At 50.2% G+C, this 27,892-nt stretch overlaps 1 protein-coding gene across 1 annotated transcript in view; it reads right to left on the bottom strand.

Annotated features, from left to right (window-relative positions):
* Window positions 1-847: 847 nt before the first annotated feature.
* DAP (death associated protein) overlaps window positions 848-27,892 on the bottom strand; it is a 66,761-nt gene continuing 39,716 nt past the window's right edge. The window contains exons 3-4 of the mRNA XM_082623544.1: window positions 2,546-2,588; window positions 848-1,092 (exon numbers count right to left, since the gene is read on the bottom strand). Coding sequence (XP_082479670.1) covers window positions 979-1,092; window positions 2,546-2,588 — 157 coding nt within the window. The 3' untranslated portion in view covers window positions 848-978. The remainder of the gene's footprint in view (window positions 1,093-2,545; window positions 2,589-27,892) is intronic.

Raw genomic sequence — 27,892 nt, 5'->3', positions numbered from 1 at the left:
CTTGGGCAGAGGGAGTTCCTGACACTTCGACTGTTGGACAAACAGGCTTTTCTAGCTCAAATGGCACGTGGTAGTTCTACTTTTCCCTAGGGAGGCAAAGGGCAGGTTCTCGTCTGGTCTTCCCACGTGGTCAATGCTTTTGCTCGTGTTCCAGAAATAGCTGTGCATCTATTCCTCCACCTGGTCAGTGATCACTCCCAGAACTCAAGAGCAGCTCTAGAGGTGATGACTGAAAAATTGAAGGTTTGCCTTGATTTTGTGGCAAGTCTGTCTGGATGGTGGGGCAATGCAGGACTTGGGACCCACACTGAGAAACCTCATTCTGGAAGTATTCCCTTTGGGCAAGTTTTTCAGCAAGATGACTCCTGGAATGAAACAGCCGTTTCAAAGCTGTAAGCTTTTCCCTGGTTTTCCTGGGAGTGCTTGGTGTCGCCCTGTGCTGGGATCCCCCATCACACAAAGGAGAGAAATGCAGTGATGCTGTTGCCTGTTTCACAAGTCTCCCCTGCTCAGTTTTTCTGTAATTAACGCTCTCATCTATTTCTCTCCCCACTAGGTATTAAGACTTTATTGTCCTCTTACCGAAAAGCATGAAATGATTGAGTTTTCCCCTGACCTGATCTAACCCTCCCAAATTTGTGCCCGCTTGTTTTTAAGACCAGGGCCATTGATGAACCGGAACTGAGGCTACACTCTGAACACTTCCATTTCCCTCAAGTCTTAGCAAGTTCTGCTAATGGCACTTGAAGTTCCACAGTGATTCGCAGACAGCACCTGCCAGGACACTCTGGAAACAAGCTTTGGGGTCTGATTCTAGCTTTCGATATGGAAATTCAAGGCAAAGGAAGGGGCACTTTGCTCTGTCTTAAAGTTCCCAATGGAGCAGTGTCTTGAAGAAAACGCCAGTTCTCTTTCTGGGGAAATACCAAGTGTCGGGGAGCTGAGGCACAGCTGGTGAGGGCGCCGGGTCCTCGCCAGTCACTTGCGAGGCTGGTGGATGTGCTGTGTCCTCGGGGAAGAGTGCTTGTCCATGGAGGCGTGGGGCTTCTGGTGGGCCACCTGGGCGGCTGCCGGGGGGAAGTCCTTGTCACCCTGGCGGGAGACACGGAAAGCACTGGCTCATCAACTGTGAACAGCTGAGTGAGTACGTGAGCAAGACCCAAACCCAGCATCTTCTGGCTTCCCTCTGGGGACGGGGCGGGTGGGTGATGGAGTGGGGAACCTGTCGGCAGGTAGAAGCCTGTCTCCTGGGACTGCTGGGGGTCCTGAAGCTCTCTGGAAAGCCCAAGCAGGCACCAAGGCCCGTGTCCCTTCCAGAAGGTGAGAAAGCTCGCTGTCTCTGCCGCCACGCCATGGGAGCGGGTACCATATGACCCACTCAGAACTAAGCTGGGTGTTGGATGGCTTTCTTCTGCTGGAACAGTTCTTGTGATTTGTTTGAATTGAGAGGCAAGACAGAACCAAATCCAGGGTCTTACGTTCAGATTTGCTGCCACAGCTGCGAGCTGGGCCCGGAGCACTCGTTGGGAAGGAAACACACAGGGCAGGGCTGGAAGCTGTGGGATAAGTCAGATTCAACCAGCCGGGTCTCAGAGAAGGTACCCGGCTGTTTTTCAGGGAGGAATTCCCTTCTTGTGCATTTGTGACAGGGGCTGGGGTCCAGCCCACCCCGGGCAGGATAGAGCCATAGTGAGCTCTTGGCTGAGCTGTGGGGTGACCTCAGATTTGTGTGGGCATTTAATTTCCTCGCATGTAGTAGATGTGCCATCCGTCTGTCCCAGGGTCCCTGGAGGGCTGTGCTGAGCTGTCCCCAACAGTGGCATTTTCTTTACACATCTTACGCTAAGGGCTCGAATGGGCTGTGAGCCGCAGATCGATGGATGGAATTGGTGCAGTCCCCCAAATGGGGGCTTGCTGGGGGGAGGTCTGCAGTTCAAAAATGTTAGGTCTCACGAGAAGAGGGGGCTCTTGAAAGGCAAAGCGAGTGACCAAAACCCATCAGCTTGGTTCAGAGGGCAGCAACTATCTTCTGTAATGGGCCAGATAGTAAATATTTTAGGCTTTTCAGGTCATACTCTCTGAACTCTTCCAGTGCAGCATGAAAAGGCCGTAGATGATATACATCCATGAACAGCAAGGCTGTGTGCCACTAAAACTTTATCCATGGACACAGAAATTTAAAGCCCATGTAACTTTCACGTCACGCCATATAGTTCTTATTTCAAATTTTCAACCATTTAAAATGTAAAAACAGTCTCAGCTCACAGATCACCCTGAAACCCTTTGCCGACCCTGGTTGAGTCTAAAGAGAAGGGAGACGGGCGAGGATAGAGGAGGGGCAGCTGCACCCGCTCAGGCTGTGGGCTCCACGTCACCACCGTCCCATCCGCCCCTGACGGGCGGGTGCCCAGAAGCACGCTCCATGGACAGGGGGCGATGGATTAAGTGACCTCCGGACCTGGGTGGACAAGCGGGGTTGAGTAAGGACAGGAGGAATCAGGACATCGCGGGCCGAGGCCCTGATCTGATGAAAAAGGGCTCTTACCCGGGCGATAACACCGGAGATGAACACGGTCGGTTTGGGTGGACTGGAAGACAAGAAGGAAAACACATTGACCATCATGACTCACAAAAGAGGAACACTCAGGTGACGCGAATGTGGAGACTGGTTTCAGGGCCGTGGGACAAACAAGGACCCTCGGGAGGGTGCGGGAAGCGGGAGGCACACCTCTTCCTGTTATTTCACCACATGGACCCGCTGGCTGCTGTACTCAGGACACTTGCGGGTCCTCCCCCTCCGGAGGCTGAGCTCAGGCAGAGAGCGGAGAACGATCGTAGCAGACAGCGGGCACCTCACCAAAGAGCCCTCTTTCAGTTTTTGGTTAATCCTTAAACTGTAACCGTGGGCAAGCGCAGTAGTTTTGGTCTCAGGAGATATGGACCTGGGCGCTCCCCGGAGCAGGGCAGGAGCAGGGTCATGCTGGATAAATGGGAGACTCCAACCACGGAGCTTCCTGTCCTATGGGCTGAGGGGCTACCCTTTCAGAGTCCTCGCAGAGTCCACGGCTTCCGGAAGCTTCTAACGGGTGAGATCCCAGAGCCGATGCAAAGCTCCTGGCCCCTACAGGACCCCAAGTGTTAAAAACATTTGGTCCTTTGTATATATGTACCACATTTTCTTTATCCAATCCTCCACTGATGGACATTTAGGTTGCCTCTATGTCCTGGCTATTGTAAATAGTACTGCAGTGAACATTGGGGTGCATGTGTCTTTTTGAATTATGGTTTTCTCCAGATATATATACAATGGAATATTACTCAGCCATAAAAAAAGAATGAAATAATGCCATTTGCAGCAGCATAGAGGGACTTGGAGATTGTCATCCTGAGTGAAGTCAGAGAAAGACAAATATCATGTGATATCACTTATATGTGGAATCTAAAAAAAGGGTACAAATGAACTTATCTACAAAATAGAAATAGAGTCACAGATGTAGAAAACAAACTTATGGTTAGAAGCAGGTAAGGGGAGCTAGGGATAAATTGGGAGACTGGGATTGACATATACACACTACTATATATAAAATATAAAATAGATAACTAATAAGGACCTACTGTAGAGCACAGGGAACTCTACTCAATACTCTGTAATGACCTACATGGGAAAAGAATCTAAAAAAGAGTGGGTATATGTATTTGTAAAATTGATTCACCTTGCTGTATACCTGAAACAAACACAACATTGTAAATCAACTATAATCCAATATAAATTAAAAAAAAAAAGTAAGGTCCTTGTGAAGCTCTCTTGCCATTTCTTAACCTCTTTTATGGTACTAAGCTGGCCCACCCTGTCACCAATACCCAGGGGACGGAATATAGGACCAAAGCAGTACATGTTTATCATTGAAAAGCAACAAGGCAAGCACGTTAAAACCACTTGTAGTTCGACCACCTGGAGATAACCACTGTTAACACGTGGGATGTGCTTCCAGCCTTTCTTTCTATGGATAGACAGATGCACTTGTTTTCCTCTTAAATTTCCATTTTTCTTACCAAAAGAATCACCTTGTTTTGTAGTCTGCTTTCTGCACTTAGTATCTGGCGAGCTTACTTCTATGGTATTATAGACTCTTCTATGCCTTTAAAAAAATAACTGCATGTGTCGTAGTTTAAAAGCATCAGAACACAGTTCCAGGTAGTACATAGGTGTGCACACCTCTGAAATGCCTCAGTCAGAGGTAAGGGGACCTGGGAGCCGCAGATGAATGCAAGGCCAGCCAGTGGGGAAGGTGAGATGCTCCCAGAAGTGGCCCGTTTTGCTTAAGGCTGGTCTTGTGGGCAGGCAGAGCGGAATCCATCCCTGATGTGCCCAGCTCGCCTTCCACCAGCTCTGTTGTTCCACCCTGCTGCAGGGGTCCTTGTTTTAGCTTTCTTTTGCTGCAGGCAAAAGTCTCAGGATTCAGGAAGTTCACTGTTTACATCCCAAAGAGTTTAACAAAAACACCCTAAATTCCCCCAAGTAATTTCTGTTACTCCATGAGACTAAGAAACTTCAAGTCTTACTAAGCAGCACAGAAATGTTCCCTATATGACGTTGGTTTTTTTTATTTAGCTTTCGTTGTGTGGTTAACTGGGTTGGGTTTTTTTTTTCTTTTATTACAAATATGATTTGGCTATGGGATCAATAGTAAGCCAGGGATGAGTAAGTTTGGCTCAAGTGTTAAGTCTCTGATGTAGTATGTTTGGATTTGTTTGGAATCCAAGGAATCCTGCTTTGACTGGTCCAAATCACCCACAGGCTCTGTCTCCAGGGATTTCACGACCAAGGGTTTTGCATCTGAAGCTTGAGAACCATGCTCTAGATTCTAATATTGTAAAGGAACCAAGAAACGGCATTCCACAGCATTTCCACCAATTTAGATTCCCACCAGCAATGCATAAGGGTTCAATTTCTCCACATCCTCACCACTTATTATTTTCTGGTTTTTTTTTTTTTTTTTTGGATAGTAGCCATCCTAATGGGTGTGAAGTGGTATCTCACTGGGATTAAATTTAGCAACTAATTTTAAGGGTAAGCTTTTTGCAGCAAGGAATAATAAATATCAATCTGTATTGATCATTCAAGGTCTTTAGGACATAACCCCCCCCACCACCACCCCGCGGCAACAAAGTTCTCTCTCCACTAAAAAACGGAAAAGGCCATAATTGACCATAAGGACATACGGCAGCTGCCTGTGAAAAGATGACAGAAGCCTGGCCTCTTGTGCCATACTTAAGAGCGGTATCTGTTTTCACACAGCTCTTTGTCAGAGTGTGCAATGCTGGTTTTCATCAGGCTTGGCCAAAGAGCCCCAACCTCAATGCTTTTTCCATCTACAATTAATAGCATCTCAAATTGGTAAATGATTGTCTATTACATTTATGTAGTAAAAACACTTTCTAAACTCTTTGAGACATGGTAGCTTAAATTCACAAACCCCAGTAAAGAGTCTGCTCTCGAAGCTGTGTTTGCAAAAACACACATATTTTAAATTCCATTAGGCTTCCACGCAAAGCATAACCTATGCTTCCAAGATTCTATAAACTGTGATAGCGGCTTTGAGGATTTATTTAATCTGATGAAAATCATTCTGACAGATGTTGTTTTGAAGCAGCAACAGTACTTTCTCCCAGGAAACAGAGACAGTGAAAAATATCATTCCTGTCCTCCCCACATCCTCAGGCTTTTCCAGTTTTTGAAAACCATATTTATTTAAATTTAGAGAAACTGCGAACCTGACGTAATTAGCGGGGATTAGAGCGCCGGTAACCCTCCTACACATCAACAGAAACTGCAACTTCACCACACCTGGCCTGTGCACACTACAAATGTTTGATGCACGTAGGTTTCCAGTATTCACCTGTCAAGGACCACATCAAATTCTTAACGGGGTCGTTTGTCCTTAACAAAAGTTTCCTATTCTTTATTTTATAAATTTCCTTGATGAATAAGGTTTATGCCTTATTGACATTCTCAGAAAAGGCAGAAGGCAGGACAAAATGACAGAAATGTTTAGTGAATTCATGACCCTGTGGAAAGCAGATGCCTTCAGGACTGAGTTTTCATGGTCTCATCTTTAAATGAAAGGGCTCAGAAACCTGAGTTCATATCTTAAAAACTCTGCTGAACTCTAAGAGAGAATACAGAAATAAATTTCAATATATTTTATTTCACTCATATCCAAAACACCACGTAGAAAAATAATTGAGATCACATTCTTTTTTCTGTTCTAAGACTTCACAACCTGGACTGTCAGCACAGACCCGGGCGATGTGGACGTTTTCTGTCCAGCCCTGAGAGGTGTGAATCCACTGGCTGGTGAGGTGGGGCTGGAAGGGGCCTAATGGTGACCTTGTCCAGCTTCCCGCCCAAGAGGAGCGCGGCCACAGCCGAGGTCTTCATGCCTCTGCAGATGAGGAGCTTGTGGCCCTCGGGGTGGCCTCATGGGGACACGGTCTCTGGCTCCCTGCCCTTCGCCTAGTGGCCCCAACCAAGTCCACGACCTCCTCCGTGGGACAGGCCCTGCATGTTTGAGGAAGGTTAGCAGGGCTCTTTCCCAGACTCACAGGCATGACTGCAAACTCCTTCACAACCTCAGGCCCCTCCCCACCTCCATTCTGCTGTGGCTTCTAGGGTTTTGCCCGAGACTGCAGCGGACACTGAAGATAAGCTCCTCTGGCAGCCCAGCCTTCTGCAGGACACCCGTGTGCCTGGTCCAGGCACATTGAGGCTACCCTTCTCGGGGATGACGGAGAGCAGTTCAGCCTGGGGAAGGAATTCTGGGCACCTGATGAGAATCAAAATGCTGACCGTCTTCCCTGGATTGCTGTTGATAAGCAATGTGGTCAGAGTGACTAGTGCCCGCTCCCCTTCACTGGCCCACTTTCCCAGCTAGTGATATGGAGTCATTTCCCTTCCTCCCTGGAACCCCAGGGGGTTAAGGCCTTAGAAATCCTTTTTACGGGGGGATTCCACCCTCAGAAAAGTGCAGGCCCTCTTCTTCATCTAAAAATAGGCTTCCATGAAGTGGGACGGTTGGATGTGGGTAGGATTCCTGCCTGGCTGGTCAGCCTATGCCTTCCCAAGCATCCTGACAAAGACTGGGGTCGCTGAGTTGCCATGCAGGAGTGTTTTGGGATGGGGACGTGCACACACACACACACACACACAGAGTAATCAGTAAGACTGAGAACCCAGGCAAGTCACTAATCCCATTGCAAATAGTCAAAAGGGCAGCAAAAGCATTGCCAAGAGTTCTATTTCACAGAATCCTTTTCATGTTAGCAGTTTTGATCTGGGTTCAAGGCAGTCCACCAAGTCATCCTCTGCAAATGCTTTCGCCTCTTCATGTAAATACGCTCTGAAAGAATCAGTGGGCATTGTTTACAGGAGATGGGGACACATAGCTTTTTTTTTTTTTTTTTTTTTTGCGGTACGCAGGCCTCTCACTGTCGTGGCCTCTCCCGTTGCGGAGCACAGGCTCTGGACGCGCAGGCTCAGCGGCCATGGCTCACGGGCCCAGCCGCTCCGCGGCATGTGGGATCTTCCTGGACCGGGGCACGAACCCGTGTCCCCTGTATCGGCAGGCGGACTCTCAACCACTGCGCCACCAGGGAAGCCCGGGGACACATAGCTTTGAAAGAGTTGTTTGTTCTCTATTTTCTCTACAGGATGGGAATGATCTTAGCTGGTAACAGCTACTACTTATTGATTACTTACCGTGGGCCAGGCACTGAGTTAAGGGCTTTACACAGAATTGTGATATCTAACCTTTCAACCGTACAAAGTAGAAACTATGATCTGCGTTTTACAGGTGAGGGAACAGTAAATCAGAGAGATCCAGTAACTTGCCGGACAGCTGCACAGTAGATAAGTGCTCCAGGCCAGACTTGGAGCAAGGGCAGCCCAGGGCATTAGCTTGATGCCCTCATTTTAGGGCTGAGAATTGGGTCATGGAGCAGCCTCTATTTTTAGGTTCTGGTTTCTATACATGATTTAGAGATGCAAATTTTTAAAGTAAGTCATCTAAATGCAATCAGAGGATCCCTTATTCAACCAGACAGTACAAGGTATTCAAATCTGCCTAAGCATTTACTTTCTGACTTGATAATGGATTTTCTTTTTCTTGAACACTATCATTTATGCCTGTAGCACTTAACTAGGGTACAGACTGCTTCCACATAAATTATTAATGCAACTGATTCTCTTCAGCAGGTGTTCTCCCAATTTTATGGGTGGCTGGAGGAGGCTGAACCTTGTTCGTGGTCCCAGAGGCAGACCCTGGAGGAAGCGGGTCTGGAGCTCTCAGCTTCGTGTTCTTTGTTGGGTCACGGGTCCCACCATCACCCACATCTCAGCTCCCGAGCTTCAGGACCAAAGCCCAGTGAAGGCTTTAAACTATCCATCAAGTCAAGATGCAGTCAACACAGTCTAAGAAGGAGGCCCAGAGGAAAGGTGGCAGGTGGACGTCAGCTGAGTGTGGGTTCTGATGTCAGACCATCCTGGCTCTGCCAGTGATTGGCTGGTAGGCTGGCATTTGACCTTCTGAGGCTCAGTCTCCTCATCTGTAAAACGGGAGGCAGTGGACCCTCCCTCGCCAGGTGACTCTCTGTACACATGCTCCTAGGCACGTCGCAAACACTCAGCAAATGGTAGGTGTTGGGATGAGGATGACACACCTCCAGCCCCTGCTTATGTCTCCGCTGCTAAGTCACAACTGGATCAGTTCTGCCTCGTCTTCAGATCCCCTAGCCGTGCAGAAGAACCCTGCTTATCTGGGACAGAAAAGCTCCCAAGTAAGCAAAAGGAGGGTCTGGGATACCCAAAACAGATGTCACCAAACCATGGACTGGAAGAAAAACTCTCCGGGCCCTCGATCTATTTGAGTCCTATTTTGACCTGATGGGAACGCCCTGGGCTTGGTTGTTAGTTTCCCAGCCCACTGAAGACAGGAAGAAAGCCTTAAAGTGATGAGGCCACTCGAGCTCACAGCGAGGCTGCTGCCCTGCGGCGACAGGCTCCATCCAGACCACTAGTCCTCCTCCACCCACAGCTCCTGGTCTCAGCACAGGAAGCAAGCACGGAAGGAAGCTGGCGGGGACACTGGCAGTGGTGGTGGGAGCAGCGCGCCATCCAGGCTACATCAGGACCTGGGAGCGGTCATCACGTGACGCTCCCTCCCTTCCTGGTGAGAAAGCACATGGGCGCTCAGAAAGGGATTTTCCCCTGAGAATCTCCCTAAAAGTCAAAGCCCCCTGGTGAGTCAGAAGCACTGTTCTCATGAACACCCAAGCCCAGAAAACTGCGTCAGGGCTTCAATTTCATTTTCTGACAAGCAGCTAACACACTGGGGGCGGGGTGGGGCGGGGCGGGGGAGGTACGTCGGAGAGGGGAGTCTGGGCGGAGCCTGAAAAGGCGGAGTTTAGGCTGAGATCCGTGTGTGTGAGTGTGCACACGCATGTGTAACGGGAAGGACACGATGCCACAGCAGTGAGCTGAAGGAAGGGGCACAGTTTAATCTGCTGCTGTCAGCAGAGCGAATGGGGTCTAAGGCCCCTCTTAGTGGTGGAGGTGGGCTGGTCTGGGTCCTGCTCCCATGACAGATTCCTGGGAAAAGGCACCTCCTTGGTGACCCTCCTCATGAAAGGACAGAGCCTTGAGGTGATCTAGAAGCAGATTCCGTGGCTATATTTGGACTTTAATACCTATGGCTTTGTGTTTCCATAGAGTTTACGGAAAAATATATTCCCACCAGGGGTGATTTTAAATACATTTCCTAGTAAATAGAAGGAAAACAAAATCCTTCCTAGCCACTGTAGTTCTTGAAATATCTTTCTGCCTTGGTGTTCATTTATTTGGGTTATTAATTTTATGGACACCAAAATAATAATTAGCATGGCTGGTGACCAGAGGGGACTATCTCACTTGACTGCACCCATACATTTCTTCGTGTGTCACTCTTCAGAGCGTGACAGTGAAGGTCGTCTCCCGCCTTCCACCTGATTTTAGGAGCTTCGAGCACTCCCACAAGATGGCACTGCTGGTCCTCTTAGCTGGTGGCTCTTGGGCCAGCAAGGCCTTGGCCGGCTCAGTCAGGACCAGGGTAACAGGGAGCTGGGGGTCCGTGGTGGGCAGGGGCTACCGGCACCTTAGGACAAGTGTGTTCCCTTCTCCCTAAGGGTTAGGTCACTGTCCAGGAAGTCTCACTAAAGGGAAATGAAACACGACTCAAGGGCTTTAGGCGAAATTCTAAATCTAGAGAAAATAATCAAGGACCCAATTCCTTGTAGGATTTGGCATGCAGAGTTTGTAATATCTTTTTAAAGGGCATGAGCAAAGGTGCTCTTCTGGGGGACAATGTCTGAGTTCGTGTTTAATCTTTGTTTCAATGAGAAGGCCAAGGTTCAGCCTCGGCTGCGGTGCCTCTAGTTCCCTGACTCAGGCCTGCTGATCCCAGGATGCCATGACTCTGGGACAAAGCCCAACCCAGCCTGTGCCTCTGAGTCTGTCCTAGAGATGCATGGGGTCCGGTCTCCAGGCTAGAGGATGCTCTTCCTCGGGATTCTACAAAGACTGCTCTGCACATGACACTCCACCCACAGATGCTTGGCTGATTGTCAATCCAGATGCCAACACTTCACCACCTGCTTGTTTCAAGAAGGCTGCCACCCCAAGTACTGAGTGTGTAGGGCGAGGATGGCCTACGTGTGAACGCTGTGTCCCACAGACACAAGGGTACAGTGACAGCTACCTTACCAGGGCCCGGGAAGCCCCACCTTCCCTCTAGACACGTATTTCCAGAAAGGCACTCTCAGTTTCGTACCAATGCCCTTTACACACAAGACCGTCTCATCGTGTGACCTATGGCTTTCCCTCCTCTGTCTTCCCTCTGCTCTTACCTTATTCTCTCTCCTGTGCTGGATGCAAAGAAGATAAGATAAATACAGTCATGATTCTCATCGTTAGCTTGCATCTTATGGATTTCATACAGGGGGGCCTTTCTGGACCAGTAGGTGTGTCTGCATTCATCACAATACAGAGTGGTCACCATATCTGATGAGAGAAACCCGGCCAGGCCTCCCGACAGTGCGGGGGTGAGCTGAGCATCTGCTTGGAAATTCACCGCATGCTGCCCCTGTCTCTACAGAGCTCAGAGGGGACTCAGCATCACAGAGGAAAGCTGTGAAATGCAGCGTTTGAGGACTGGGCTTTGGAGACAGATGGCTCCCAGTTCAAATCTTACTACAGATGAGTAGGCTCCTTGGGCCTCAATGTCCATCTGTGAAATGGGAACAATCCCTATGTTATGGAACAGTTGTGAGTTCAAATGAAATAATGTAGATAAACTGTGCTTAGAATAGCATACTGCCTCCACTGGCAAAATCAGCTCATTACAACAGGGACATGCTCTGGGCATAACCGGAGAATACTTTGTATAACTATTAGATAATCTGTGTAACTATCACACATATGTATTAAATGTTCTAATGTGATGTCATTTCAGTAAGTAGCACTTACACTTAAAACCATCCCATCTTTGATTCTGAATACATCTGTTTCAGTGTCATTCTTCTGAATTCCAATATAGGGAAGTACCAGTGAATAGTTAATGCTGACTAGACAGGTGCTAAAAACCAGGGTATTTATTGTCTATAGCTTAAAATGAGATCTTGTCGGCTGTCTTCAGGGTCAAGGTCATGTTTTATAATGGTACGATTTGGGGGAGGACAGTATCCATGGTTCAAAGTACAAAGCATGTATTTTCTAGAGGACAGCTATTATGGCTTTAAAAAGGAAAATGATCGTGTAAGTAAGATGTGTAACAGTAAAATGACTGTTAATAGAATTCCTGTTAGAAAGAAGTACACGCTGATATTAAATAAAATACAGACACCAAGACACTCGTCTGGTCTGGGTCTACTCCCATCTTGGGAGGTGCAGGGGGCTGGCTTTACGTGGGACCAGCTCTCACTAGGCTGGTTCTGGAAGACCCTAGCAAGGAAAGAGGAGACCCAGATTAACTTGCTCTCAGGAGACTGCCAGGCAGGTCCCTCTTGGCCGTGGGAGCTTCGCCTCTTGCAAAAGTCAAGACATGGCCTGGGAGGACGGAACACAGCTCAGGTTAAAGGCAAGTACCTGGAATGATGGACAAGAGCATTTAGATTTCTCAGCTGCTGGATTCACCAGTAATTACATCCTTAATCCACCCTCCAAAGTTACGGCGCGGAGGGATTTGGTGAGCTGCTTGCGGCCATCACTCCCTCCCTGGGCATCCGGGTACACCTGCTAAGTGACAAGCTGCGGTCCTCAGTGGTCTCTGGCTTCGCACATTCAGCTGCGGCCTGATGAACATGCTGCCTCTGTGGACCCTCTTCAGATCATACCACGCCCTCGTGCCTTTATCCACAACTAACAGAAAAAGAGCAGGTACGCAGAAAAGTAAACCCACCGCCAATTCTGCTTACTTTAAAAAAAGCCAGCTAGTGAGTGAGGACAACTTCCATTCAATCCAGTAGCTCCCACCCTCGCCCCCGTGTTTAGAGCAAGCACGTGAGAATATTCTAACAGCCCAGAGCACAGCCGGACAGACCTTGTCAAGGTCACTAAATGTGTGGGGCGCGCACGCGGGGCGCTGATCGGTCTTCCTTCTCTGCCTGACGGTGAACAGTCTGGGAAGCTCTGATCGCCTCCCCTGCCCAGGTTCCCCCCTGGGAAATCACTGCTCAGGGCCCTAAGGTTTGTTTTTGATCCATCCGTTTCATTTGTTGTGTTATTTGTTGATTCATCGGTGTCATTTATTTATCCACTCAACAGAAATATACATACGTATACACGCTGAGTACCCAACGTGCCTCAGAATTAGGAGGCGCTGACGCTGCGTCAGGCCTGCCTCCAGCCTCCTGCCTGTGTAGTAGCTGGAGGACCAGCCCCTGCTCTCGTGGCGGCCCTCCTCTTCCTGCTGCGTGGCGGGGCTCTGAGTTAGGGGCCAGGTGAAGGCGGAAGTCCTCAGAGAGCTGGTCCTAGAGGCCCCCCGAATGCCATCAGGAGGCCGACGCAGCACACCTGTGAGGTTTACCAGATGCTACACCGGAAAACAGGTCGTCGTGATTTTCCAGAAATGGGTTTTCCTTATCTCAGTGTGGCCAGTCTCCATGACAACCACAAGAAAACCAAGCTTGTGCTTATCGACAGGAAGAACTTGCATGGGGGATCCTCCCTCGGATGGGGGTGGAGGCGCATTCCCCAGGGCCGCTCCCGAGCACGTGTGGGGAAGCAGAGACTCTCTCCGAACTCGGCAAATACGGGCTCCAAGTGGAGATGAAGAGCAGAAGCAGGCGTGCTGCGCGGCGCCCCACCCCGAACCTCTCATCAGCACCCTCCCTGCCAAATGAAGCATTAACAATCCAGGCGGATGCGTGGGGCTGGGAGAGATGGACCGGCAGACAGAAAACATTCTCACTGATGGCCAGGTGGCCAGGGGCACCTGAGCCTCAGCTTCCTCATCCGAGGTGAGGGGCTAATTACCCCTGGATGTCACGGGGGTTTGGGGAAGCTCAGGGGAGCACCATGCGTTAGGCACGTTGCACGCAAGGCGTGACTCCAGGAGAGAGCTGTCGTGAGCTTAGCGTGTAAACAGAAGCAGATTTATCCCCACGTTACAGTGGGGAGGGGGGACTGGAGGATGGTCATCGTGCTTGGAAAAATTAAAGCAGAGAAGCACACCCTCGTGTCTGGAGGACAGCGCCAATCTGAAACCCGAGGCAACACTCGGGGACCACAACGTGGATCGTGCCAGGGCTTTGGGGGAAGAACTGAACAAGCCGTAATCTGGAGTTTCCTAGAGAGCCCAGTCACACCTGGAGAGTCGGTCCCATGGCCACAACGAGGGCAGCTGGGATGAGGCACCCCAGGCTGACCTCTTAGGAGGCTGGTCATGATGAGCTCCTAGGGGTATTAGGGCTAAATGTAAACTCAGTGTTTAATAAGAGATCAGAGGAGAGCCTGTATGTTACACTGAGATGGCGGCATGAACACACCCTACCCCACAGCCCGCCTGCCATCATCGTTGGGCAAGTAAATCCACACCGAAGGCCCACCTATTCCGAGGGAGTGAGGGGAAGTGTGATAACAGCAGGGCCATATTTCAGAGGTGCCTAAGGACACCCTCAGTCAAGGAGTGATGGATCACTGCCACGAAGGTAAAGGATTTGAGATGCAAACTAAGGCGGGGGGAGAGGAAGAGCTGGCAGCCTTTTTCACTTTTCTCCTTTTTAACACCCACGGGCCCTGCAAGAAGGGGCATTTTATTAGGGCCGGGAGAGGAGGATGTTTCCACCGAAGAGCAGGTTCTGGCTGGGGAGCTCCACCCGGCACTGCTGGGATCCAGGGCGGCACGGATGCCCAAGGCACGGCGGGTCCACGGATGTGTCTGTTCACCACCACCTGTGCCTGGGCCCATGAGCTAAGTAAACACTGAGCAACTGCCGGTGCAGCCACAGGGCTGGGTACTGGAGACCCAGCGGCACCAGCACAGCCTAACTGTGCCAGGCTCTGAGCCCCTCAGGATGGACTGGGGCTCAACACAGACTACGAGCAAGTGGACCCAGGGCCCTGCTTCCTCCGGGTTTCTCTGGGTCACATGCCACAGGTAATAGAACCCCATTGTTTTGCATTTTGTTATCGCAAACTAGAACACACTGCCTGACAAGTAGAAGCCCTTATGTGGACAATGGAAGATGGTATTTGAAACGAGAGCCCTTCCAGGGAATCTGGGCCATGTGGTCTCTGGAGTAGAGGGTATAAGTCGCCTGGGTTTGCACAGCCTCTGTTGATACATCCGATGGCGGAGCTGTCACCTTGGAAACCAGAGGGGAGGACCCTAAGGAACGGTGACACCCAAGAGACAACCTGGAAAGGCGTGGAGCGCGGAGTCTGCTGGGCAGTGGGTGCCTGCCTGAGACTGGCCCGGAGGCTTGCCCGGTGAATCAGAGGGCAGTGTTCCACGTGAGACACGTGACCAAGCACCCAGATGAAAATCACCTGCATCTATCTGTGCTGCTTCTTTCACGCAGGCAGGTGAGGATGGAATGGGAGTACTAACTTGAAACACTGTTTTAAAAGAAGTAATTTCTATCCCCTTCAGAGAACCCCAGTCAAAGTAGAATTCTGAAGCTCAAGAGGCCATGTGTTGCTTTTCCTCAGCATTTGCTTCAAAAAGGTGCTGCTCTGAATATAGAGAAAAAAGCAACATCTTTATGGTTCAGTAACAGGGCTGTGAGATCCTAAAACAATTATTGTTGACATAAGTACAAACATTTTCTGCATTGCAGTCTTCAAAAACGATCGTAAGGGCAGATGGCATTATATTTGTCTTCCTATCCTTTTCTGGAAGGAAAAAAAAAGCAGCCAACCCCCTCCTGCCCGATAGAGGTAAGATGGAATTGGCCCAGGTGTCCCTGACTCTCTGGGACAGTCCGGCGGCTTTAGGCCTCGGTCACGGTGTCATTACTCATCGCGCCTCTTTTCACTCCCCAAAACATACCAGTCTAAACATGTTGCACAGCCACTCCAAGCCGAGACAGAGAATTCTAAAAAGATCTGGGGCTCTTAGGAGTTTCATCACGCGTGTTAGAAATGCTGGAACTCCTGGGCTTCCCTGGTGGCGCAGTGGTTGAGAGTCCGCCTGCCGATGCAGGGGACACGGGTTCATGCCCAGGTCCGGGAGGATCCCACATGCCACAGAGCGGCTGGGCCCGTGAGCCATGGCTGCTGAGCCTGCGCGTCCAGAGCCTGTGCTCCGCAGTGGGAGAGGCCACAACAGTGAGAGGCCCATGTACCACAAAAAAAAAAAAAAAAAAAGAAATGCTGGAACTCCTGACTGTATGACCTGGAAATCTGAGCCAGCTTCAAAGGCGGCTCACATGTTATCTTTCCATTGCTTTCCTTGAGCTGACCCTTGCCCAGCTGTGTTCCCACGAGGACTTCCCACATATCATGATGTAGTGGAGGCTCTTGCACGCCTAACACTGCTTCAAGGTCAAGGTCAACGGTTCAATTTATTGTGTCCCCAGCACCTGACATAGTGCTTGGTGCACACAGAGGCTCAACGTATGCCGTATGCCGTCAGCACCAAATGAGCGGCATGTCCTGTACCAGCTGCAGGGAGTGAATTCACCAGGGTGACTCCCTGGGGGCTGTTTGTGGCTCACGTCTTAGGAACACATGAAACTCCTCTTGCACCAGAGCCTCAAAGGCTTGCAAAGGAGCGATTCAAAATGTGGATTTGTTTTTGTTACCTACTAGTCTGGCTGGGCCAGATCCGCCGGCGATGGGGGCCTAACCTGGAGTGTGTTCCCAAGCAAATGGGCTCTTCTTCCAGCTTTTGCCAGAATGATCTTGAAGAATAGTAAAGAGTCTCTCTCCCTATTAAGAGAGGGCTCAGGCTAAGAGGTACGTTTTTGAATCATCTCAAGTCAAACCGAGAGAGTGCTGATGGAACCACGCGTCCAGTCTTGGATGATAATAACAGGGGCAGATGGAAGAGAGAGAAGGGGGAGTGCCTTACTGAGGCCACTTTCAAGAGTCTGAATTAAATTTAACAGGAGAAAAGTCCATCAGCTTTCTATATGGCAATTCCTGGCAGATGCCAACAAGGGCTGGGTTTCTTTTCAGGACTCTTGCCATATTTCCCTAAAAGTCTCAAAAAATACAGGTGACCAGACTAAGGCCCAGGCTTAAAGGCAGCCAACCTTATAAAGAAACCGGAGTCTTTTTTATAAAGTGTGACTTCACTTAATGCAAGAGGGACCAGAATATCCAACGCATTTTCTCCGGAGCTTGGAGAAGATAAAAACGGGCAGCCGCTATTCCGACCCTCGACATGGACAGTTTTTAAGCTCGCTTTGCCTCTTCAGCTGGATTCTCAATACGTGTGTCAGGAAGAGTTGAGCGGGCTTCTATTTTGGAATTCTGGAAGCATCAGCAAGGGAGTCACCCCGTAAAGTAGCTCTAAAAGGACTCCTTCCTCTAACAACTACAACAAATATACCAAAGGACCCATAAGGGATCAGTAAATCATTAAACTATTAAGAAGTTGCTATAAATAGGCAGTGTTAATTTGATAATTCAGAACGGACTGGTACAACAAGATTTCCAAGGCTCATAAAGTACTGCTGGCTTGTGGCGGTAGCTAGCATCTGGGGTGCATGTTAACTGCTTCTTTACCTGGCCGCCCGGATGCGGGGGTACCCGGAAGCCTCCTCCTTGGCTGGTCTCCCAAGGCGCCCCGGTGGAGCAGAGAGCAGGGGCCTTCGGCGTGGTGTGCCTCCCCTTCTGTGGCTTTCAGAGGGGGGAAGGGAGGAAGGAGAGAGGGAGGGGCTTCCAAAGCACTGATGAGGCTTCCTCCTCCAGGTGCCCAGGTGCGTGACGGTGAAGAGCAGCCACAAGGGGGCGGCAACCTCTCTCCTGAACCCGTACCTGGGCAGCCTGCTCCGCCAGCCCTGGAGCCACGTGGATGATATTCATCTCCACGTGTGCCTCTGTGCCTCAGTTTCCATTATGGTCCCTGATCTCGTACCCGAAATCCTTGGGGCCAGATAGGTTTCAGAATTCATATTTTTTGCAAATATTATAAAGGCACCACGTTGCATAAATCACATACAATGAATATTCCTGAAGGGGTCCAGGGCAGCACCCCACAGTCAAAACCATTACTATTTTCTACAGCAAAACGTATAGAGATTACACTAAGTAGGATAAATAAAGAGTATAAATAGCTGCACATCGGTTCAGTTTCTGCCACCATATGAGTTTTAGTGTGAAAATACGAAAACCTTTGCAGTTTTCTGAACCCTCCGGACTGTGCATTTTGCTTGCTCTGGGGACGCTGCGGCACTTTCTGCTCACTACCTCCTACGAGGCCCTGGCTACATCACTCCCTCCACCACCAAGCAAGAGAAATGGATTTGGAATAAAGAAGACAGTATAGCTGTCAAGGGGTAAAAAGAATCGTTGGTATTAGTCTGGGATTACACAGAGAAGCTGCGGTCAGTTCTGTACATATATCTATAGAGAGTAAAATTTGATTCATGCATTTAAGCAAAACATCTGGCAAGGCAGGATAAAACAACTGCAACCAGGGAATTCCTCCCAAATTGGCAGCCCGCCTCAGCCTTTTCTGGGTTCAGAGAACTTGTACTCATAACCCTGTCTCACATGTGCAGCTGTGCTCAGAGCCCGCTTTCCCACGTTCCAGTCACCTCACTGTGAGGTGTGCAGGGCGGCTGGCACACGGGGAGCTCGGCCTCCTTTTGTACAGATGAGGAAGCCACTTGTGACAGAGGAGGCCATGTCGCCTGTGGTCACTGATCTGGGAGGGAGTGGAGCCCCGACAAGAACCTGGGTCCTCAGATTCTCTGGCAAACTGTCCCCCTTATACTGGTCACATGCACAGCCCTCAGGACTGTGGCCCCAAATACATTCCAACCAACTGCAGTCCTGCGGCGTGATTTGAGTAACCTTGCTCGACTAATTTTCGGAAACACTGCTGACTGTCTCCTCCTCTCAGAGATTTAAATGCCCCTGGCACATGAGGGCCCTGAGACGTCCTAAGGAAACCAGGTAAACTTCATTTAACCCATGTTTCCTACGTGCATTTGAACGTGGAACCCTTTGGGGCAGAACTCCTGTGAGCACTGACACGCTCAGACTCTGATTAAAGGCAGTTTCAGTTGTGTTCCTGACTGTGCATAGAGTTGAAAGTGGCTGATCCACTTGGAAAGTCTTTTACCTCCAAGGCTGGAAGAGAAACTACAGCGATTTACCTGGAGACCCAAGTCTAGGGCATCCATTTTTCCATCCTCTGCCTTTTCCTCCCCATGGCCAGTTACCTCCAGTCATGTGCTGCTGGGGTCGCTGGATGGACAAGCCTGGCCCACCGCACTGCTGACGGTGAGCAAGGCTGTGAACGTGGCTCACAGACGCTGGGGCACCTTGTCACCTGTGGTGAAACAAAGCGCCCCCATCGAGGGCTGAATGCCCTCACCGGCACATGCCGTCCGTGCAAAACCTGGTGGACAATGGGCATTTTTAATGGAGGAAGGGGAAACCATCTTCGGTCTAAGACTCTGCCCTCCTCTGGTCTTCCTTTCCATACCAGTATACCCTTTCCTGAGCAAGGTGACGAGGGGACAGCAGCAGATTTAAAAGTAAAGTGAAGTCATACCTTTGAGCTTTGATTTCTCCCTTGGAACTTATTCGATATATCCACATGTTGGGAAATTTTAGAAATTATGCAGTCAGGTGGGAAAGCTGGACCAAGTATCGTTGGTGGAACATTTGTTCCTGGGGCCATAACAAAGTGACATTCATTTGGGCAATAAGAATTTTGCCTTCCTTTGGGTAATAGTAAAATTGCCCTCGAAATCATGTGAGATCCCTAGAAACAAAGCATTTTTCAAACATGTGTTATTAGGTCCAGGTCCAAACTCTGGACGGGGAAATTTGAGCTTCACTCAGCATCGGCACTTGTATCAAACAGTGGGACACTGAAAAGATGCCCCCAAACCTGAGAGGCAGGTGGCCTCCTGAGCACCCTGTGGCTTCAATGGTCAAGAACAACCAGAGTGAGTGATCCACTTAGAGTGTGAGGGTTGCTTTCAGCTCATTAGGATTTTGACTGTAAAATGATGGTGGTGAAGAGTCCGTTATGGACATACTGCTAATAAGAGCTAGTATTTCTCTTGCTCTGTGCCAGGAACTAATCCAGGTGCTGGAGATGCATTAACTTATGTAATCTTCACAAGGGCCTGATCAGGTAAGATCTGTCATCAACCACAACTTATTTACAGACGAGGACACTGAGGCACAGAGAGGTTTAGTAAGCTGCCCAAGGCTACACAGCTAGTAAGAGGAGGAGCCAGGATCCAAACCCACAAGCCTGAGTCCCTAATGGTAGCCAGTGCTTTTCAAAGTCCAAACCTCAAAATACTTTAAGGTCTTCTGTAGCTGCAGCGCAATTTTGTGAATTTACCCAAATGTCCCTTATTTTACAAGAAAATCAGACAGTGACAGACTAGTTAAGACTAACTCACTTTACTAATCAATGACCAGGCAGCTGAGAAACATTTTAATGGGAGGAATTTCTTGCAACAGTTTCTGAGAGAAAAATTATCATGGGATTTGATCAAGGACGGACTTTTTCCTAACTTCAAAACAGGACCTGAGGTCAGAAAATGCTTATCCAAATTTAATACATTAAATTACACTTAGGTCGTCCGACGGGTTTATGTAAACCTACACTGTAGGTCAGAGAATGGCCGTGGAGAAAGCAGGTAAGGCTCTGACTGCTCAGAGGTCAGCATGCCCGGTGCACGTGGACTATTCTGTTCCTGCTTCAGGAACAACGCAAACAACGCCTGTCTCTCCCTAACCTCGGGCAAGTGAGTTTTCCTTTCTGGATCTGGATTCCCATGACTGTGAGACACCAGGTGGACAGCTAGTTCCAAAACCCACACAGAGAAGTCAGAGGGGAGCGGCTTTAAAGGGAAGCCGGTGATCTGCCTCCGAGGCAGTCGGCCAGGCTGCACGAGTCTGAGGCCGGTAAAATGAGTAATGAGAAATTCATCGAGGGCGTATATTTAGGCAAAGAGCGGTTATGGAGAAGCCAAGGCGTGATGGGAGCGCATTCAGCAGGGGATTTGGTTTGCAGGACCCGTGAGGTTTCAGCTGTGCCCTGAAGGTGAGCGGTGCTGAGCACGGATGACGCCTGTCCAGCAGAGGCTCTGAAACAGACAAGCGCCTGCCCCGCGATGGGGCGGGGGACCGGGGAGAAAGGACCAGGGGCGGTTCCCATAGTTTCTCAACCGCAGGACGCTGGTTATCCCTGAATAAAGTTTCATATTCACAGTACTTCACAACGCAGCAGCCGGCACTGATAAAGGGGTGGGGGACACTGGTGGCACCAGGGCTGCTAACAGTCCTGTTCTCGCTTTAATTCTCCACGATCACACCAGTTTGGTGCCTCACCGTGGTGTCATCCCTTCTCCCGAGGGGCTCCAACCCTTAGTCAGCGCTAAGGGCTGGACGGTACCCCGAGGAGCTGAATCATCCTTCAACAACGCAAAGGACCCACCAGTGATACAAACTTGTGCTTCACTGCAACTCCATTTAGCAGGCAGCTTCTAGAAGGTGTAGGCTGCCAGAGCACGGAAATGACTTGGGGGCACATACGACCAAATTATAACTGTAAGGAGAAAAAGTTTAATCTTCAGTTATTAATTCCTCTCTAGTCTGGAATTGCTTTAACTATTCTCTATCAGCTTTGATCATGACCCACAATAAAAACTTGGGTCATTGGGCTTCCCTGGTGGCGCAGTGGTTGAGAGTTCGCCTGCCGATGCAGGGGACGCAGGTTCGTGCCCTGGTCTAGGAAGATCCCACATGCCGCAGAGCAGCTGGGCCCGTGAGCCATGGATGCTGAGCCTGTGCGTCCGGAGCCTGTGCTCCGCAATGGGAGAGGCCACAACAGTGAGAGGCCCGCGTATCGCAAAACAAAACAAAACAAAAAAACAGAAAACAAAAACCTTGGGTCATTAACACTTGTGACCGAGTGTGCGCACACGGACACACCTAAAACAAGCAATTCTGACTCTTACAGCCTGGGATGCACTCTCATATTTTCTGCTTGATCTTATTCCATTTAAGAAAAAAAAAATGTTGGTCTGTCTCCAGCTGAACGGACTTCAGGATCTACCAATGGACCACAGCCTACAGTCTACTCTGAGGAAACGCATGAAATGATAAATATTCCTGAGCATCCATTTTTCTCCGTAATTATAATAATGCATGAAAGTTACTGTAGGGTTTCGCAGGTAAACTCCTGCACCACAGGGCGATTACAGGAATGGATGTGGAGACTAACAGCTAAGGCTCTGATCAGGACACAATGTCCTTGGACCAGATGGCAAGGCACTGGCGGGCGGCTTGAGTGTGTTATCAGGTGAATGATTTTTCCATTAGAGTAAAACCTCATTTAGTCAGATTTTACTATGAAGTTTATATCCCTCAGGAGAAAGGTTGGACAAGTAGGCAACATAAACGGAAGAACAGGAAGAATATTAAAACCCCTTAAGAAAATAAGGTTTGGGGAAGAAACCCCAAAATCCTACAGTGAAAATATTATTTGTGTATTATCTGTAGACACAAATAGTTGATACGTTTATTACAAAGAATTCTTACTCAAGCATGAAATCACATCTCCTCTGTGAGGAATTTTACTGGCAACATTCTAATTAGACGTCTGAGTTACGGTAAGATCACAAAAGCGACAATACCACATTTCTTTATATTTTCTAACTCGGAATTCCAGAAAGTACATCACACTGTTATTGAGAAGAATTAACACGAATTAGTAAAGTTCTACTGCATGAGGTTATACTTTACAAGAGCTGTCAAGTTTGCTATTCAGAATATATACACACATATATAAAGAGTCGGGCAAATTACTCGGGATGGCGGATAACAAATGAAAGTCCAATTAATTCCATGCGATCCCCCATCAGTCTACTTGAGGCAGCATAGCTGTTGCCCAGGGTACCAGAGCCAAACAGAACGGGCCCCAGAGAGGAATGAGCTCAACAGGTCCAATGCTAAAGACATTCCACCGTCGGAGAAGGTTTCCTATCCCACCTCACTGTAAACTCCCCGCTGCGCTTTGCGGAGGGCTGCAGATGGGTCTGACAAATGCTGGGTTGCATGGGATTTGTGGGTTTCTCTGCGGCTGGGCCTCCCCAGCTAGGTCATAGGCTCAGGTGTGCTGGGAATTCCCAAGAGGGGATCACCAGAGATGTTGGCGAGGCTTCTCCGACTATGGGACTCTTAGCCTTTTTCTTTTAAATTTTAACTTTTTATTTAAAATTTGCAAACACAAGCAAGAGTAGAAAGTGTAGCGTGTGCTGGCACCCAGCTCCAGCAACTAACATACTGACATTCCCCTTTCATCTGTTCCTCCCACCTCTACGTTGTTTTGCTGGTGGCTTTTAAAGCAAATTCCTGATGTCACACCATTCCATCCATAAACATGTGAGCAGGTACCCCTAACAGATAAGGACCTTTGACACAACAAAATAGCACCATTTTAGCACACCCAGTACAATCAACAGTCATTTTTAAAAATATCACATAATTAATCATCTGTTCAATTTTCCTCGTTGACTGAAAATTAAATCCTTTTTCCCTTGGTTTGTTTGAAGCAGTAAAAGAATACTCAGAGCTTTAACAAATTTTTTAAAAAATATTTTTTAAATACTTTAAAAAATGCTGTCCTGATTGTAGCCCCTGAGTTGTGCTGCCTGAAGGTCATTTCCTGGGCCTGCCTTGCCCTGTGCGGTGCCCACTGGCTGGTGAGCGATCCGTGGATGTGGAATCTGAGGCCACACAGCGGCCACCTGGTTCCCAGCCGGCGGCCTCTTGGGAGGGGCCGCACAGGAACCCCGAGGCCACAGCAAGACAAAGGGGGTGGGGAATTGGGGCCACAGGACTCTTTTTTATCAGGGTATTTTACAGGGCTGAACTGCTGGGAAGCAGGCTTTGAAAAACGCTACAGAAGGAAGGCACCCACATCTCACGATGTCATTGAAAAATGTGACTACTGTAAAATAAGCTGACATTTAGCTCCTTGTAACATGTCCCAGGGCAGGTCCTCAAAAGGGAAGGATGGTTGTTAGTACTCAACCAGATTTATCACCTTTCTCTCATGTTCTTCAGGGCAGTGGCTCAAAATGTGGTGCCCGCACGGCAGCATCAATTCATCGGGAACCGGTTGGAAAGGCACATCCTTGGCCCCGGCCCCCCGAGACATGCTCAACCAGAAACTTGGGGGCTGGGCTGGCGATCTGTGCTTCATCCACTCCCAGGAGATGCTGTCATGACTCAGGCTGAGAACCAAGCTGTCCCCAAGGTCACCGTGCTAGCGAGGAGAGGGGAGGTCCTGGAGGTCCAATCACCTCCACCTTCACAAACAACTAGGGGAAAACTCGCTACCGCGTATCCCGGGAATGATACAGACCAGGAAACAGCTTTTAATCTGTATTAACACACACACACACACACGCACACAACAAACACACAAACAAAACGTAAAAACTATCCCCCCCCCCGCCCATCCAGAGTAATTCCATCCTCAGGCCTTAGGTGAAGGAGTAAACTGAGGCTCAGGGCACTGCAGGCAGGCACGTGGCCAAAGCACACAGCAGCTGCGGCAGAACCGGGTTTAACTAGCACCCTCCCATCCTGCGCCCATGGCACCAAGATGCCTGCAGGAAACGTCGCCACAGCACAGACACAGCACGGAGAGTCACGGAGGTCCGCAAAGCGGTCAGAGGGGAAGTCAGGTGCATCGGGTCTTGAAGCCTAGGAGGGGCGGGGATGCTCGGAAGCGGAAAGGGAAGCAAGGACCAGACCCAGCGATGGGCGCAGTGTAAAGGGCATCACGTGGGGAAGTGGGCGGAGGAGGCACACCTGGGCTGAGGAAGGTGCACTGCTAGGTGCCTCCTGTAGGTGATGGGGAGAAATCTCCCTGGGAATGTCCTCCAGCCCCGGCAGCTGAGAGCTCTGCGCCTGGCTGGTGAGAGCCGGGCGACTGTGCCCTCCCATGGGCCTCCCTCGGGAAAATGCCCAGGCTCCCGGCTTAGAACCAGGCTCGGCCACCTCTGTACAGCCGCTCAACCTGTCCCTCCCGGGGGCTGGCACTCGGGGCTGCTGATGGGCTGCCTACAAGGTGGCTCCAGTGCTCTCGGGCTGGCCTGTGCCCAAGGTGTCATGCCATGCCTACTCCAGAGCCCGGCATGCGGCGAGAGTTCCAAGGAGGCAGGAGAAAGTTTTTTAAAATACAACTTTAACCCACGGTGCCCTTACGGCATTTAAGCAGAGTTCCACGGAGCCCAGATGGGCCAGCTGAGCCCCAGGTGGAGCCTGAGGATAAGTAGGAGTCAGCCAGGTGAAGGGGCGGCTCCTGGCCTCTATCATCTGGTCCACAGAGCCGCAGGGCCCAGGATGGGAGAACGCACAGGCGAGCAAGGCCTGGACGTCCTCAGGGAGCCCTCACCCTCCTGGGCCTCAGAGAGAGAGTGCAGGGTAGAGAGGAGCTGAGATGGGCAGTCATCTCCGGAAGCAGAGTGCGAACGGCCCAGAGTCCCGCCCTGAGAGTCAGAGTCCAGCCCGGCAGAGTCCTGGGGCCCGGGCCTGGAGGGTGGTGTGTGTGTGTCTGTGGTGATGGTGGGGCTATAGATGTTCCTGTTAGGGCTGTAAGGTATGAGGGGGTGGGGTGAAAGAGATGCGGGCACAAAGGGCGGGGCAAGTGGGACTCAGCTCGCCTTGGACACGCAGACGTAGAGGCCTGGCAGGCGGTCAGCCGTTCCAGCCTGAACTGGAGAAGTGGTGAGGGCTGGCGATACGGCCCTGGGGTTATCTACACCCGCAGACCATGGCTAAGGGGCCATCTGCACGTGCATGGTGTGAAAACTGTAGTGGAACTGAGATTACCCCGGGAGGACACTCAGTGGGAGAAGAAGGGATGGAGAAAACCCGTAATGTAGCTAAAACAATGACAGCTGAGGGCTTTATCTGAAACCCGAGTGAATGTAAAACCTGAGCTCTTGAAATATTTGAAATTGTCAAACGTGACACAAATCCTGCCCTGGGGCACCTGCTTCCCGGTTTGGGCGCCAGGGGAGACAGCGCAAGGGGAAGGTAAGGGCAAGCAGGACCGGGGGATCAGCGTGGCCAGCAGAGACTGGCAGCTCCCAGCTGGCTGCACGGCCGGCCTCCACGGGTGTGGGCCTGACCCTTTGCCTTCATCAGAAACCATTAGCGTTTCACCTGACAAGCCAAAGCTCTAGTGAGGGCCAGCCCCAGACGGGGTGGGGCTGGGGACATAATTACCATGGTTTGAGAAAAGCATCCTCCTGGGATCCTCCCCACTGGTGCTCTGGGGACACACAGGCCCCTTGAGTGTCACTCTTGTGGCTTTAAAATCCTCTGAGCTCCTACAGTGCTTTGTCTCTTGTTTCACTCAGTTGGTGTTTCTCACTGTCCTGTGCACAGGTGTATTCACCCTGTGTCCCTGACTAGACCATGACCAGCTGATTCAGGCAGAGGTCCTTAAATCACACTGCCCTCTGAGTGAGTCCTCAAGCACCGCAGGGGTTCAGAGGGACAGCAGACGGTGCTTCCCCCCAAACGGAGACAATCTCGGTGCAAACACAGCTCACGGGCAGCCCGGGAAGGACTCCAGCAGGTGGTGACCCTGTGCTAAGTGAGGGGCTGTTATGGGCTGAATGGTGTCCTCCAAGTTCCTATGTTGAAGTCCTAACCCCCAGCACCTCAGAATGTGACCTTATTTGGAGACAGGGTCCTAAAGAAGTCATTACATTAAAATGAGGTGATTAGGGTGGGCCCTAATCCAATATGGCTGGTGTGTCCACAAGGAGAGAGAATTCGAACACAGACGCACACAGAGGGAAGATCATGTGAAGACACAGGAGAAGATGGCCGTCTACAAGGCCAGGAAAGAGGCCTCAGAAATCCACCCTGACGACACCTTGACCTTGGACTTCCGGCTCCCAGAATTGTGAGAAAACACATTTCCATGGTCTACGCCGCCCAGTCCGTGGCACTTTGCTCCGGCAGCCCCAGCAAAGTGATACAGGGGCACGTGCAGCTGCACGTGTAGAAGGAATTCAGAGGGGAGAAGTCCCCGGGGGCTGCGGGAGTGCGGGAGCAGCTTATGGGGGGCCCTGAGGTGAGTTGAGAGAACCTTCCAGGTGGGAGGAGAGGCAGTGTGCACATGTGGAGGAGGGCTGGGCGCTGCGTGCTCTCTGCTCAGGCCTGGATTCGTGGAAAAGCGTGGGAACTGAGGTCTGCAGCGAAGGTTGGATGGAGTGACGCTGGGTAGGGCCTTCAATGACAGGTTACAAAGGGCAGGGGCTCCAGAGACCGACGTGGCACAGTGGGAAATTGTGGTCCAGCGCCGGGCGAGCGTGCGGTCTGTAAAGAAGCCCTGAAGCCCTGGCTGAGGAAGTCCTTGGCTTCCCAATGAGCAGTATCTTGTACAAAGCTGGTGTCTTTTCACTCTGTGAGGGGTTATTATTTTACCCCCATTTTATACCCCCCAAAGCCCAGGCTCTAAGAATTACGATATATTCCTACCAACACACAGGCAGCAGGTCACAAAGCTGAGACTGACACCCAAGTTTTCTGCCCCTAACTCCTTTCCACCGCAGAGGTCGAGAGGAGGCCAGACCCCCCCACCCCAGGACGCTATCCCTGCAACCACGGGCAAGCTTGGTGCGCCCTGAGGAACCACAGAGCTGGGCAAGCAGTTGGCACCCACCCCACACCCGAGGTGAGGACTAAGAGCAGGAAGACACGCAGGCTCTGGATTGGACGCTGAAGGGCAAACAGCACAGAGGCGTCTGAGGGCTGAGCTGAGGGAACAGGCACGGTGTGAGAGGAAGTCTCGTCAGTCTGCCTGGGGGTGTTTTTGTGATATTTGAAAATGGAGAAGGTGCTTAGGGCCGGCAGGGATGCAGACTTGCTGTCCAATCACTTACACTAAGCTGGGGGCCCTTCCCACACTGAATGAAGGTACATGTGGGGTGTAGAACCCTGAAAATCATGCCGGAATCTAGACCTTTGAAAAGCTGTCTGATGTGATGGAAAATTAGAGGAAACCTGTCATACAAGTTAAGACATATATATATATATATATATATATATATATTTATTTATTTATTTATTTATTTTTTTTTTCAGTACGTGGGCCTCTCACTGTTGCAGCCTCTCCCGTTGCGGAGC

This window comes from Mesoplodon mirus (genome assembly GCF_964341445.2).
Source record: "Mesoplodon mirus genome assembly, chromosome: 5".
Lineage (NCBI taxonomy): Eukaryota > Metazoa > Chordata > Mammalia > Artiodactyla > Ziphiidae > Mesoplodon > Mesoplodon mirus.
Note: the sequence above shows the minus strand (reverse complement) of the source record. Positions and strands in the feature narration are given on the sequence as shown.